The sequence below is a fragment of the Halichoeres trimaculatus genome, unplaced genomic scaffold (assembly GCF_033239565.1).
Source record: "Halichoeres trimaculatus isolate MK-OKI-2021-1 unplaced genomic scaffold, fHalTri1.1 fHalTri1_scaffold_11, whole genome shotgun sequence".
Classification (NCBI taxonomy): domain Eukaryota; kingdom Metazoa; phylum Chordata; class Actinopteri; order Labriformes; family Labridae; genus Halichoeres; species Halichoeres trimaculatus.
The window spans coordinates 21,045,824-21,058,590 of NW_027437189.1; the positions used below are offsets into that span (position 1 = coordinate 21,045,824).

Sequence of the window (12,767 nt, forward strand, 5' to 3'; positions counted from 1 at the left end):
CATCCTCACACACTTTGAAGCTCTGTTTGAGAGTTTAGTTTCAAAAACACACACTACCTCATCTCCCTGCTTTTTTCTGAGCTGTGCGCCAAGCAATCCCCCACCTCCCACCCATCCAGAGCGACACAAGGCTGCCATGTGTCCTCGAGCACCTTCACCAAGCGTGTTGTTGCCTGTCACAAAGGTCAGGCTGTTTGGACTTAGCGCTGAGGGAGGCGCCCTTCTCTGTTGCACATCAAAGCTGTGAGTCAGTGTCTCTGATGGGGAGCGGCACAGGAGAGGGTATATTAGGATAATCAGGAAAAAGAAGAGGGAAAGATGAAACTGGTGTTGCTGTGTTGAAGGCAGATTGAGACCCTTCAGGTGAAAAGGTATCAAGAAATAAAATGCAGTAGCTGAAATTTGAACAACGAATAATCTCCTTTGGTTTGATTCTCAGATTATTGTGATTAATTGGCAAATTCTGTGAGTTCATGATTTTGTACTTTTCAGTAATGTCTTCATTTGTGATTGTTTAAAAACGCGTAATTCTGCAGAAGACGACTATACTTACAGTTCCATTTGAAACCACCCCGTTGGAGGAGCTTTAGCATCCTCTAAATGTCATCCCTTTTTCATCCTCTTCTTAGGCCTTCATTTCACCTCAGTGATGCTGCACCCCCCGCCTACACAACACACACTCACACAAGCACACACACAGACTGAGGCACGGAGAAGCAGAGGTAGCTGGAGGACAGGAGGGGTGAAAATGACTGACGGGATTGATCACGAGATGAATGCTGTTACTGATGAGAAAATGTCTTGCAAGTGTGTCAACAAGCACGACATTCAAGTTAATCTTCTCTCTTTGTCTCCAGTCATCTCAACTGACGGCTAACCAATACACAGGAGACTCTTGATAAGCAGGGAAACAAACCAGAATAATGAGGAGTCCAAACAGGCTTTTTAGCTCAGGCAGGAAAAATAAACAAAGATACAGTTATTATTTTTCAGTGGATTGATGATGGAAGAATAACTTCTATGAATATTCCTGGAGGTGTGAACGTTGTCCATCACTTCCAATGCAGTATAGTATAATATAAGTTGTTTATCAGCAGATGGAAGCACAAAATAGAGCTTAAAGTGAGGAATTTAGCTGCTGAATCCAGCTGCTTGATGTTGAATGAATATGCAGTCAACGTAAGTGAAGTGTATCACTAAATTTGTTCCATCATCCATGAACAATAGAAGAGACCAATGATTGTCAAAGAGGTGGATCTATCAGTGTAAGAGATTAAACTCTGGTAGTTTTATGTTTATTTGTTTAAAAATGTCATTCAAAACAAAACAATATTATATTTTGTTTAAAGAAATGTGAAAGTCAAAATTGCTGTGCAGTCAGGATTATGGCAGTTTTCTGTTTGTGCTTACAGTTGTTATTTAATCTCAGTTTTTATTGGCCCAACACAACTTTTTAACACAAAAGAAATGATGAAAACAAGACAACATCTCACCACAAAAACAGCCAGCAACTAAATATATTTCCGTCATATCCAGAACACTTTGCTTTCATGTAAGACAAAGAAACAGTTTTTGTTCTGACTTGGAGCAAGTGCTGACCGTTCCCTGCTCGCTTTGTGTTGAGCATCTTGTGATCACATCATCAGTTTGTTATGATGCAGATAAAGGCAAGAAGACATTTTAAAAAAGGAACCAAAAAAGTGTTATGTAAGAGATTTATGCCTCATGATTTCTGCAGAACATTTGTGGTGTGACTTGTACAAACTGTTTGTATCCACCTGAGATCAGAGAAGGTATCACTTGTGTCGTCCTCCTGTTGCTAAACAAGGCCAAAGGCGAAAGCTGCCATGTGTAAGCATGGCCTCACCTGTGTGCTGTGTAGCCACAACAAGTCTGTGTGTTTGTGGCACAAACATGAGCACTCGCCCTGCGCCTGTGTTTACCAGTAAACAACACAGACGTCTGAGTGAGGGACTGCCTGCCGTGTCGGCATCCAGTCACATTAGAAGGAGCTGTCAGCTGGAGCTGTTTTTTTCTATGACGAGCTGAAAACTTTAACATCATCATCATCTACGCAAACTATTTCCAGCCGTCAGCAATTTTTCTCTCAGTGGTTGAAATCACAAGTTTATCAATGTGACATATTTTTGGTGAGGTGGTTATCACAAGACCAAGAATAGATGAGCGTGATAATGTTCCCAGAAAATGTTGAAAAATACACTCATGTGTCTGTTTATTATAAATACCAGCAGCAGCAGCAGCTTTGAGACGATTCCTGTAACACTGTGAGTATTTCTGAATTGCTTTGAATATCCACATGAAATACAAACGACAGTTTGACTTAATTTTCCTGTGGTATGTGATGTGTAAGTGTGATACATTAACAAACTGGCAGAAAAGCTACAGTAATAGACAAATTTTATTGTGTCTCCATAATTCAGTAAAATTACACTCTTTGGAGATGAGCTGGTGTCCAAATAGAGAGGCAACTTTTTTTTTATTCTAATGGTTAAATCAATAATAGCACATCTGTCTATTTAAAGATAGGATGTACAGTAGCACTGTAACACTTTAAACTGATTGTCAAAGGGCTTATTCAAGTCCTGACAGGCAAACATGAGGGAACATTTTGCCCTTTGTCCAAGTTAGGCAAAAGTTTCCAGTGGCGAAACATAGTAGAAAGGGTACCCTCTTAGCTTCATCAGTTCTTCATGTGTGAGAAAAATGGTTCATCACTCTTTTTGTAGAGACACTGTATGGCTTGTACACATGTAACCCAGTGTTTCATAGCCTCTTAGAAACATTTACTGAAAAGCACTGTTGGACTTAGACAAAAATTTGACAATTCAACAAATTTAAGGAAATAAGAGTAAAACTAGGAATATTTATTGTATTGCGATGGAAAAGAGGACAGCACAAGAGAGGCAGCTACAGCTCAGGTGCAGTTTTGCAGCAGTTTTCTGAAACATGCAGCTCATTGTTCAGCTGTTGCCGCTGTATGAACTCTGAGGTTTCCTCCAGGATCTGCCCGGGGATGTTAAAGTCAGCTGGCATGTTCTGCTGACCAGCTGTTTCCTCAAGCCCTTCAGTCTCTGGCTCCAGAGGGCTTCCTCTGCTGTGAGAGTTGCAGGGCTGCAGATTACATCCAGTGCCCTGAAGAAACTGTAAAAAGTTCTCTTCAATGGAGGCCTCGCGGCTTGCCAGCTGCTCCCCCTCACCAGGCCCAGCCCGCTTGAAGAAGCAGGCCAGGTGTCGGCCCAGCTCCTCACGGATCTGTCTGTTCAGAAAGCCGTAGAAGAAAGGGTTGGAGGTAAAACAGAAATAGCCAATCCATGTGACCACATCCTCGAGCTGGGCCAGTGAGACAGGAGAGGTAGATGAAGCTGCAGAGTAGAGATGAAGGGAGAAATATGGCAGCCAGCAGCAGAGGAACTGGCCTCCAACCGCCACCAGGACCACAGCGGCCTTTCCACCACTAAAGCTCCTCTGAGGTGTGCTCCGCGCGCCGGTCCCACCAAGGCTAGCTGCCATGGTGGAGTGGCTGCTGATGGACTCGGACCGGTGTCTCGGTGTGTCCATCCAGGTAGGGAGAGGACCGTGCTGCATGCCTGCCACCCGTGCTACTTTGAACATGTTGCAGTAGACCACCAGGATGATCAGCATGGGGCACAGAAAGTAAATGAATGTAAAGAAGACCATGAAGACAAGCCGAGTGGTCCTGCCTCCTGTCCAGTGCAAAGAGCAGCGTCTCTGACCCTGAACAAGGACTGAAGGGATCTCCAGACCCGGGCTACCCTGCAGCAGCCACCCTAAGAGAGGCAGAACTGACATCACAACAGCTTTAATCCAGATTCCCACCAGCACCATAACAACCACCCCCACTGTCATCTTCACCTCGTGGCGCATGGGGTGGATGATGTAGTAGTAACGCTCCACATTGATAGCACATATGGTGAGGATGGCAGCACTCACAAGACACACGCTCAGGCAGAGGTAGCTCCGGCACAGGGCCTCATCCACCAGGACCCTGTCTGACAGCATCCCCAGAGGCATCAGCACCAGTGCTGCCAACAGGTCCACCAGGCACAGGTGAAACACGAAGGCAAACTTCCTCAGATGTGGTGTTTTGGTGATGACGATCATCACAGCCAAGTTCCCAACCACTGCTAGCACATCCATGATGATCATAGCACACAACGCCAACGTCTGGTTCACATCTACCCCGCCTCTGACGCCAGCCACGGGCCGGGTGTTGTTTGAGGTATTTGGGTGCAGATATTCTGGTGTGGTTTGGAGGGAACTGTTCCAGGAGGGGCTCTGTGTGACAGGATGCTCCATGAGAGGATGGGATGAGGAGGAGAGAGTCCGCTGAAGTTCACAGGCCCATCACCCATCCTCCCCTGTCATAGGGTTGCACTGAGAAGCTCAGGTGTAGGTTTGTACCATGGCAGCCCAACAGGCCTGGACCCTGGTGGACTGGAGCCTGGGATCCAGCAGATGATATCCTGAAGTGTGAGTTCTTTGTCACTCCAGTGAAGGCGTCCTTTTCCTCTCTTGTATAAACTAAGCTGTGAAACAAAAGAGATTGAGCCGGTTAAAGGTGGGGTGAAAGATTTCAAACCAGATTTCTAGCTGACCTGATACTTTTTGATAAAAATTACCACATTAGTATGAAAACAGTAAAAAGCCGTTATGTGTACTTTAGCTGCACATAGAGCTGCTATATCTTGTGTTCCCACTAATTAAATACAAAACAGAAGTTAAATCAGATATTTCCTTAACTTTAAGCTCACATTTTTCACAGTTTCTGTGACCTCGCTCTGTCACATGACTTTTTGCTCAAGCTGTCGAAGTGTGATGTATTCTGCACTCATTTGCATCCAGGGTCATAATTTATAGCATATTGAACATCTGCATGCTCAGATGTGTGTTTTCAGGACAGACAGAGCCCTGAGGGAGCAACACGGAGCATATGTCCCCGTTACTAAAGTGGATGCTCGAATAAACTGGGAAACTCCGAGCGTCATGCTGTACTCTCTGTTTTATGATAAAGATAATAAGGACGGAGCTTTCTGTGGATTTCTAAACCTGTCTGTGAAACTGTGGCGGTGGCAGAGCTGCCTCAGTAGTAGAGTAGTCAGGAAGCCCCACTCTGTGTTTACTGTCGCAACCTCACCTGGACACAACCCCACACAGCGTAAGAAGCCCTGAGCACTGAGACTTTGGTACATTTCCACATGCCGTAAACCTGCATGTCCAAGTTTTCCATTTCACAAGTGTGACAGGCTTCATCCCTGCGAGGCGCCTGCTCTTTTCCTGCCAACGTACACACATCAGCGAGCACGGCAATCACCTGACACACACATACACACTCACACACGCACACGCAAGTAGGCGGCCTCCCCTGAACAGGTCAAAGGGTTACAGTCACCTTCAGCCCAATTAAAAAAAAAACTGCCTCTCTACTACAAGGTAGCAACAAACGCAGAGGAGCCCTCTGAAGACACTTAGTCAAATCAGAATTGATTCTCTTTATAGCTCTCCAGGGTGCAGGGTCACTTAAGCTCTCTGTGGACCAGGAAAATTAAAATTGTTGCTGCAAAGGAACAATTTGTTTGTGTCTTGAGTGAAATATTTACCCCTTCCGAGAGCCCCATGTATCACAAAAATCCTCTTAAAAGCGTTTCCGTTGTTATAAAGCTAATATTAACACGCTAAAGGCACACACTGACTAAGCAACTCAAATCAGAAAGATAAACTGAGATTTTAATTCAACCTCTTTTTAAATCAAATCAAGTATATTGATGTTTTACAATTCAAGCACAGAAGCTCCAAAGAAATTCACTTTAGGCTCAAACACAGGATTGCTCCAGGCTCTCTCCAGTTCAGACTTAAAACCATATGACCCTATAATATGCACATGACACAGTGTTTACTGCTGGAGGAAAACTAGCCTCTTGTGTCTTTTGTTACAAAATGCTGTGACTTCTCCGGAGCAGCATGCAGGCGACTAAAGCTAAAGACTTCTGCTAAAGATAATGTGATAAATGAAAACACTGGCTCCAACATCATCCCACATTTACACAGACACACATATATGTACACACACACACACACACTCTGCAAGCAGATCAGGTGTGTGGTGATGTGTGTGGTGATAAATTGGTGACATACCTCAGTCTGGAGAGGGGCTTCTTCCTCCTGTGCAGGTTCACCGTCTACTAAAGGACCTGTTTCGCTCTCCCTCCCACAAACACAGCAAACACACACACACACACACACACACACGCACACACACCACGTCACAGATACAGAGAGAAGAGAGAGGGAGGAGGGGGGGGCAGCTCCTGTGTCTCCTCCTCACCTGGCCCCTTTCATCTCATCATCACCTCCCCACGACCAGCTGACTGCCCACCTCCACATCCCTCCGCACACAGACACCCCTTCCTCTTCTTCCTCCTCCACCTCCTCCTCCTCCTCTTCTTCTTTGGTTGGATGAAGAAGAAAAAAAATAAGCAGTAGGTCTCTGTCTTCCAGCATACACCAGCTCTCCACCTCACACACTTATACACACTCATGTACTGACTCCTGCACGCGCTCTGTGACTGCAGAGCTGTGCAGAGCAGACACACACAGGCAGGAGGAAGGACCGAGCCTCCCCACTCTCCACTGGGTCTTAGTGCCTTGTTGTCTTTTGGCTCTTCTGCTTTTCATCCATCAGTTTAATCTCATCTAGGGTCACGTCAGGTCCCTCTAACAGGTGCAGAAGTGGCCAATAATTAGGAGAGAAAATCACCTCTATTCCCTGGATTAGCATTTCTGTAATTCTCTGTCTCTTTCTGCTCAGCTTTGCTAAGATCTCCCCTCTATACACAATCCGACAAAAGCCATCTCACGAGGCAGGATTATTGATTTGTAGAGAGGAAAACAATCCCAGAGGTTTATGTTAAAGAGCTGAGATTAAAAACCACACAACCTACATATTACACCTACTCAACTGTTCCCTCCTGAGAAATAAGTTTGTTTACCTCCACGGGGTGAGAAGTAGAATTTACTGGAGGGTGTGTTTTTTCATGTCTTTGGGATAAAAAATTACCAGAGAGCTGAAATAAAATCACCTGTCAACTGATTGATTGTCTGGTTGAGAGGCTGAAACTAGACTTGATGCAGAGGTTTTGTGGGACTCTATCACTTTAAAAAACTTTGACTAAATAAGACTTTATTTTGATTGGGATTTACTGAGCATGAAACGTCAATTTTAATTGAAGGGGGCTGCAGGAATAAAACTGGAAATCATCTCTACAGTTTCAATAATCAACAAGCCAACATACCACAATTAATTGCTGCAACAGTATACTTCAGAGTTCAACAAAATTCAGTAGTAGTGCTAAATAATCATAAGAGCTGAGTCTTAATTCTACCCCTGAGGGCAAAGAGGAGAAGGGTCAGATTAAGTGTTCCCTGAACTGATGAGTTTTCAGACTTCTCTTAAAAGTAGAAAGGGACTCTGCAGATCGTATAGAGTTAGGTTATTCATTCAACCATTTGGGCACGTCAGAGGAGAAGAGTCTGGCTAGTGATTTGGAGCCGCGCTGGGCTGGGAGCACCGGGCATCTTTCACAAGCAGAGCGTAGTGAGCGAGAAGGAGTGTAGACCTGGATGAAGGAGCCCGGGTAGGCAGGAGCCATTCTTGTCAATCTCATCAATTAACAGATGTGATAGATCATGTAATACCTCATTTCATCCACATACCTTTAAGTAAGCAAGCTTATCTGTAGTTCCACCCACAATCCTGCACAAAATGAGCCCAGGGTTTGCTGAAACTCAGCAGCCTGCTAACCCACTGCCTCACCTGTAAAGCTAAATAAATTGTAAATTTACAACTTAATTTAGGATGGATATCCTGAGCACAGTTCTGCTATTAAAGGAAGAGAGAAGTGTTTATTGGAAGCTTTTAATGTATAGAAATATGGACCATACAACACTGTATTATAGAGAAAGAGACAACTTTTCTTTTTAATTATGGATATTCCATTTAGTTGTTTATTCTAGGACCAAACTGTATTGTACAAGCCTGTTAGAGTTTAATACGTAACAATGACCTGAAATGAAATGAATTTAATAAAACACACAATTTAATGATTGGTTGATAATGTGACAAGATGATGAGCCTGAAATGTAATAACTTATCACATTGTGACATTTTTTTAGTAATAATATTTTGTGTCTGACAAGGCCAGTCTCTTGTTTCTACCTTTTGCTCATGTCCTTTAGTAATTATAGTTCTACTTGCAGTACAGATGAGAGCAACTAAAAAAAATGTGCCTTTGGTACAAGGAGTAACAATATGAAACATGGAGGTAGCTGCTGTTTTTACTAAAAAGCTTGGTTTGTAGGTTTGTACCCAGGCAGCAACTACAAGAAATGAACGCAGTGCAGAAGTGCTTGAAGCAGCACACACTGACCGATCAGGAACACAGCTCGCCTGAACCGAGAGGTCGGTGTCTTGTAGCTGTTAGAGCAGAGGCTCAAGGCTCACCTCACTTCTGTTACTGCTACAGCTGACAATTTGCTTCAAAACCTCCAATCAGAGACAGATGGGTGATGTCACGGAGGCTATGTCTGTATATCTAAATATCGATGGCGGCACCTTTAACCCATTTAAATATTTATTTCAGTCTTGGAATGAACTGATACTTACCTTGCTTACTTATACCAGCCAATTGGTAATCCTTTAGCATTTGCAGTTTGAGTATTTATTCTGGTATTAGTCCCAATTTTTTGTTTTTTAAATGTCTTATTCTTTTAATATATAAAGCTCATGCATCATCTCCTTATAATTGCACACTTTGGGCTTTTTTATGTGTTTTTATCTCAGCAGATGCTCTGAAAACTCTTTGTCACTCCCTCAGTGTTTTAACAAATGGCCTGCCCCTTGTGCGACACGTCAGCTCTCTTTCATGCGCTCTGTTTCCTCAGGAATTCATTCAGCTGTGTGCCCTTAAAAAATCTGGTTGGTCTGCTCATTGCCTTTCTTTTGTTCTCATTAATCAATAGGTAAATTGAACACATGTTGATTTATTGATCCAGGGTCTTTGTTGCTGTTTGTATGAACACAACAGCTTCTTGTCTGAAAATGGCTTTGTATTCTCTACAGCAGCATGTTTTTTTATTTTTTGTGCAGATGCGGTTTGTGTTGGTTCTCATGTGATCTGTAAGAAAGCATTTTTTGTTGTTGTTTTCTCCAGAAATGCTTTCCAGGAGTAATTATGCAATAGACAAATAAAAAACAACAAAATGTGAAGAAAAGATTTTACTTTTGACAATAATGCACCACTGTTAGAATGCTTGGAGTATGTGTGTGTGTGTGTGTGTGTGTGTGTGTGTGTGTGTGTGTGTGTGTGTGTGTGTGTGTGTGTGTGTGTGTGTGTGTGTGTGTGTGTGTGTGTGTGCGTGTGCGTGCGTGCGCACACACATGTGTATGTGCACGTGCGTGTGTCCTATGACTGTGCTCCAGTCTGAGGTGTTGAATAATGACAGAAATAGCAGATACTTGCTCACGCCTGCAGCACCAATCACAGGGGAGGAAAATACAATGGTTTCCACAGCAACCCTGACTTCAGCCTCCCTGCCTGCCTGCCCCCCAAACACCTCAACCACCACCACCACCACCACCACCACCACCACCACCCCTCTTATCCTCCCACAGCAGATAAGAAAAAGTGAATGAGGACAGAATCACACACACACTCACTCACACATTCACTGCATCTATTAGCAGACACCAGGAAACAGTGTGCTCATTGTGTTTTACAACTCTGTTGGATCAGTGATTATTCTTGGTTTCTTTTTCCATATTTAACTAAGAAGAAGTGGGCTGATTGATGCTTAATCACAGCTGCTGATCTAATATTTTCTCTATGGTCATCTCGGATCCTACCAGCAGGGGGAGCTGTCACACTTGGAAAAGGAGCTGCAGCAGCACAGCCCTGAAAATATCCTTCTTATTCTGCACATCAGCACTGATTCATGCTCATAGGGCAGGACTTTTATTGACATTCATGAATTTTTCACAGAGTTACTCAGCTGTGCCAGAAGGGCTGCCACAGAATTTTCATTTTCCTTTCACACATTTCCTCCAGATAAGGTGCACACTGTGGGGTGAGAGTTATCGTCACTTTATTCCTTTTTTTTGGGAAGAAGGTATACAAGCGAAAAGGCAGAAGGGTAGGATGGAGGGCAGAGACAAAATGCATTTGGATTAACTTGTCAGCACATTTCAGTTCAGCAGTTTGACGCAGGATGCAGTGAAGCAGAGGAGCAGTGCAGACCCTCATGCAGGCACACAAAGTCACAGATCAAGAAAAACATCATTTTGCTCTGACGTCAATCCTTCAGGAACAACTTCATCTGCATTTCTCCTTTTTTATTATTTTAGTGTTGACTGTGAAACATTTGTGCCTCCATGATGTACCACCCAGCCTTATCAAACCAGCACTGAAGTGCGAGTCATTGTGAGGTGAATGCATGTCAGAATTGCATAATGCCACACGCTTTCAACATTTGTTTTTTCATATTTAAACACAGCAGTTTTTAGACTGGTGCACCATCCCCTGTGAAGCCTTACAGTCAGTACATTTATAAAACATGTGGGTAGCCTGTATCTCACCAGTTAAATGAGCTTTGCTCCAGTTTTATCCTCCCACGGTCCCCCAGAGAACAACATCCAGCAGGAAGGTCACATCATCAGACTGATTACTAACAACCAGTCGTGCACCTCACCAGACGGAGGAGGATGCACACACCTCTCTGAGCTGGTACGACCCTCCATGTGAGACTGTGCAGCCTCATTTTTTACTTCACTGCTCATCACAAATGATAATACTTTGTTAAATAAGTGCAGACATCAGGATTTGCAGGCAGAAAGAATATATTTCTGGATGTGTCAGGGCTCTCACCTTGGGTTAAATTCACAGACGTATAGGATCCTAATTCTGTCTGGTTTGAGATATTTATTCAGCTGCACTGAGGGAACAGCTGTGTTGATTCGCCACAACCTTATTTTCTGAGACCTGACATAAAAAATAAAGAACATTGCTAAAGTTTTTGACAGCTTATTGAGAGTTTTATAAAACTTGGAAGCCAGAGAATACATTAACAAGGGAAGTTAACTAGTTTGTCCCAGACTTCTGCACTGGAGTATGAACAGACACAACGAGCCCTCCCTGTTGGCTACAGGTTGGCATTGACATCTTCTGCACATTATGAGTCACTGATGAGCGCCGCCGGGCCAGGCTGCTGCCTGTCTGTCTGGGGACGAATTAAAGCACTGAACCACAACAGGAGCCAAGATTGTGATTCTAATAAAATCTTGAGAGGACAGAGTTTATCTTGTCAAATCTTAAGTTTTTATTTGTTTTTAACAATAAGCTCCATTCCATCTTTTTCTTCTTCATCTGTTTGAGATTTTAGTTATGTAATCAAGCTGTTAGGACTTTTTTTTCTTCACATGTTTACTGCCTATTAAAATAAAACTCACTGCCACAGATGCTCAGTGGCTCTTTTCAGAGTCACACTTTTCTTTGTGAGAACATCATGACTCCCCTCTAAGTCACTGATTTTTAATCACTTACCCACGGTGAGTAATTTCATGTCATGACCAACTCATTTGTTTATTTCTGATTGACTAAAAAAAACTTTAAATGACGCTTTGATCCATAAAATTTAATTTGCTAAGCTGAAATAGCTGAAAAAGAAATCAGAGATGCCCCCTTTTTCCTTTTTTTGACAGCATCCATGGATGTAAACAACACGGTGCTAATGTAGGGAAGTGAAATGTCCTTGCTTCTGTGACAAATGGGTGACAGGGTCTTTGCTCTGAACCACAAGCAGCAGAATATAACCTTCCTGTGTGAAGACATACTGCTCAGACCCAGACAAACATGTGCTGGACCAGAAAAAAATGACATTAAAACTTCTTCCTCTCAACAAGAGAGTTCAGGAAAAACACAGTTTCCCTTAGAATCTGGTGTATGAAACATACTTTGATAACCCCTTTCCCACCCATAAGGTAAACTGCTTTGTTAACACAGGTGAGATCTATACACCAGTATTAAAGGTAGGGTATGCAAGATTTTCCTAAAAAAAAAAAGAGTGTCAACTTTTACTGGAATAATCCTGCTCAATCATCTCCTACTGGCCTCTATACATGTGTGTCAGTGTCAGTGTCTGCCTCAAACCACCTCCTCAGCCTGTGTGTTAATATCTTAGTTGTTTTTTCAATGCAAAAAAAAAAAAAAAAGAAATCTTATTGAGTGTTTATGACAGAAGCGTATTGCATTGAAGAAAAAAAAATAACTCAGGTTTTTTCAGAGTAATTTATTCTTTGGTTTGTTTTTTGTGGTAATTAATTTTGCTTTTCTGATTAATGTTTTTTTATTGGTTTGTTTTTTGTTATAATTATTTCTGTTTTTCGTGGTAATTTTAATGCATTCCTTCTACACTGGAAAGCCGGTAGAAAGTTTCTTCCGGCTTTCCGATGTAGAAGCAATGCATTTTTAATGCCTCATCTTCGTCTATTCCTTCAGTATTACACTGAACAATAGGCTTATATAAAATATTAGGATAAAGTCGAAAACATAACAAGGGTACTATACCCTGTGTGTGGCTAATACCTGACCTTTATTGACCCGGTACAGACCAGTAGAAAATTAAGGATAAGGCATATAGCCTATGTGCGGGACACAGGAGCCACCACACATCCACGG

General features: G+C 42.8%; 1 protein-coding gene across 1 annotated transcript; it reads right to left on the bottom strand.

Annotated features, from left to right (window-relative positions):
• Positions 1-1,383: 1,383 nt before the first annotated feature.
• Positions 1,384-6,537, bottom strand: gpr61 (G protein-coupled receptor 61). Its single transcript, XM_074681763.1, has 2 exons — positions 6,175-6,537; positions 1,384-4,568 (listed from the first exon to the last, which is right to left on the bottom strand). The coding sequence occupies exon 2, from the start codon at positions 4,336-4,338 to the stop codon at positions 2,929-2,931; it is 1,410 nt and encodes a 469-aa protein (XP_074537864.1). The 5' UTR covers positions 4,339-4,568; positions 6,175-6,537; the 3' UTR covers positions 1,384-2,928.
• Between the last annotated feature and the right edge of the window lie 6,230 nt (positions 6,538-12,767).

What these genes read in the sequence shown, in the direction of transcription:
- gpr61 (XM_074681763.1), bottom strand. Translation starts at nt 4,338, where the DNA reads ATGGAGCATCCTGTCACACAGAGCCCCTCCTGGAACAGTTCCCTCCAA.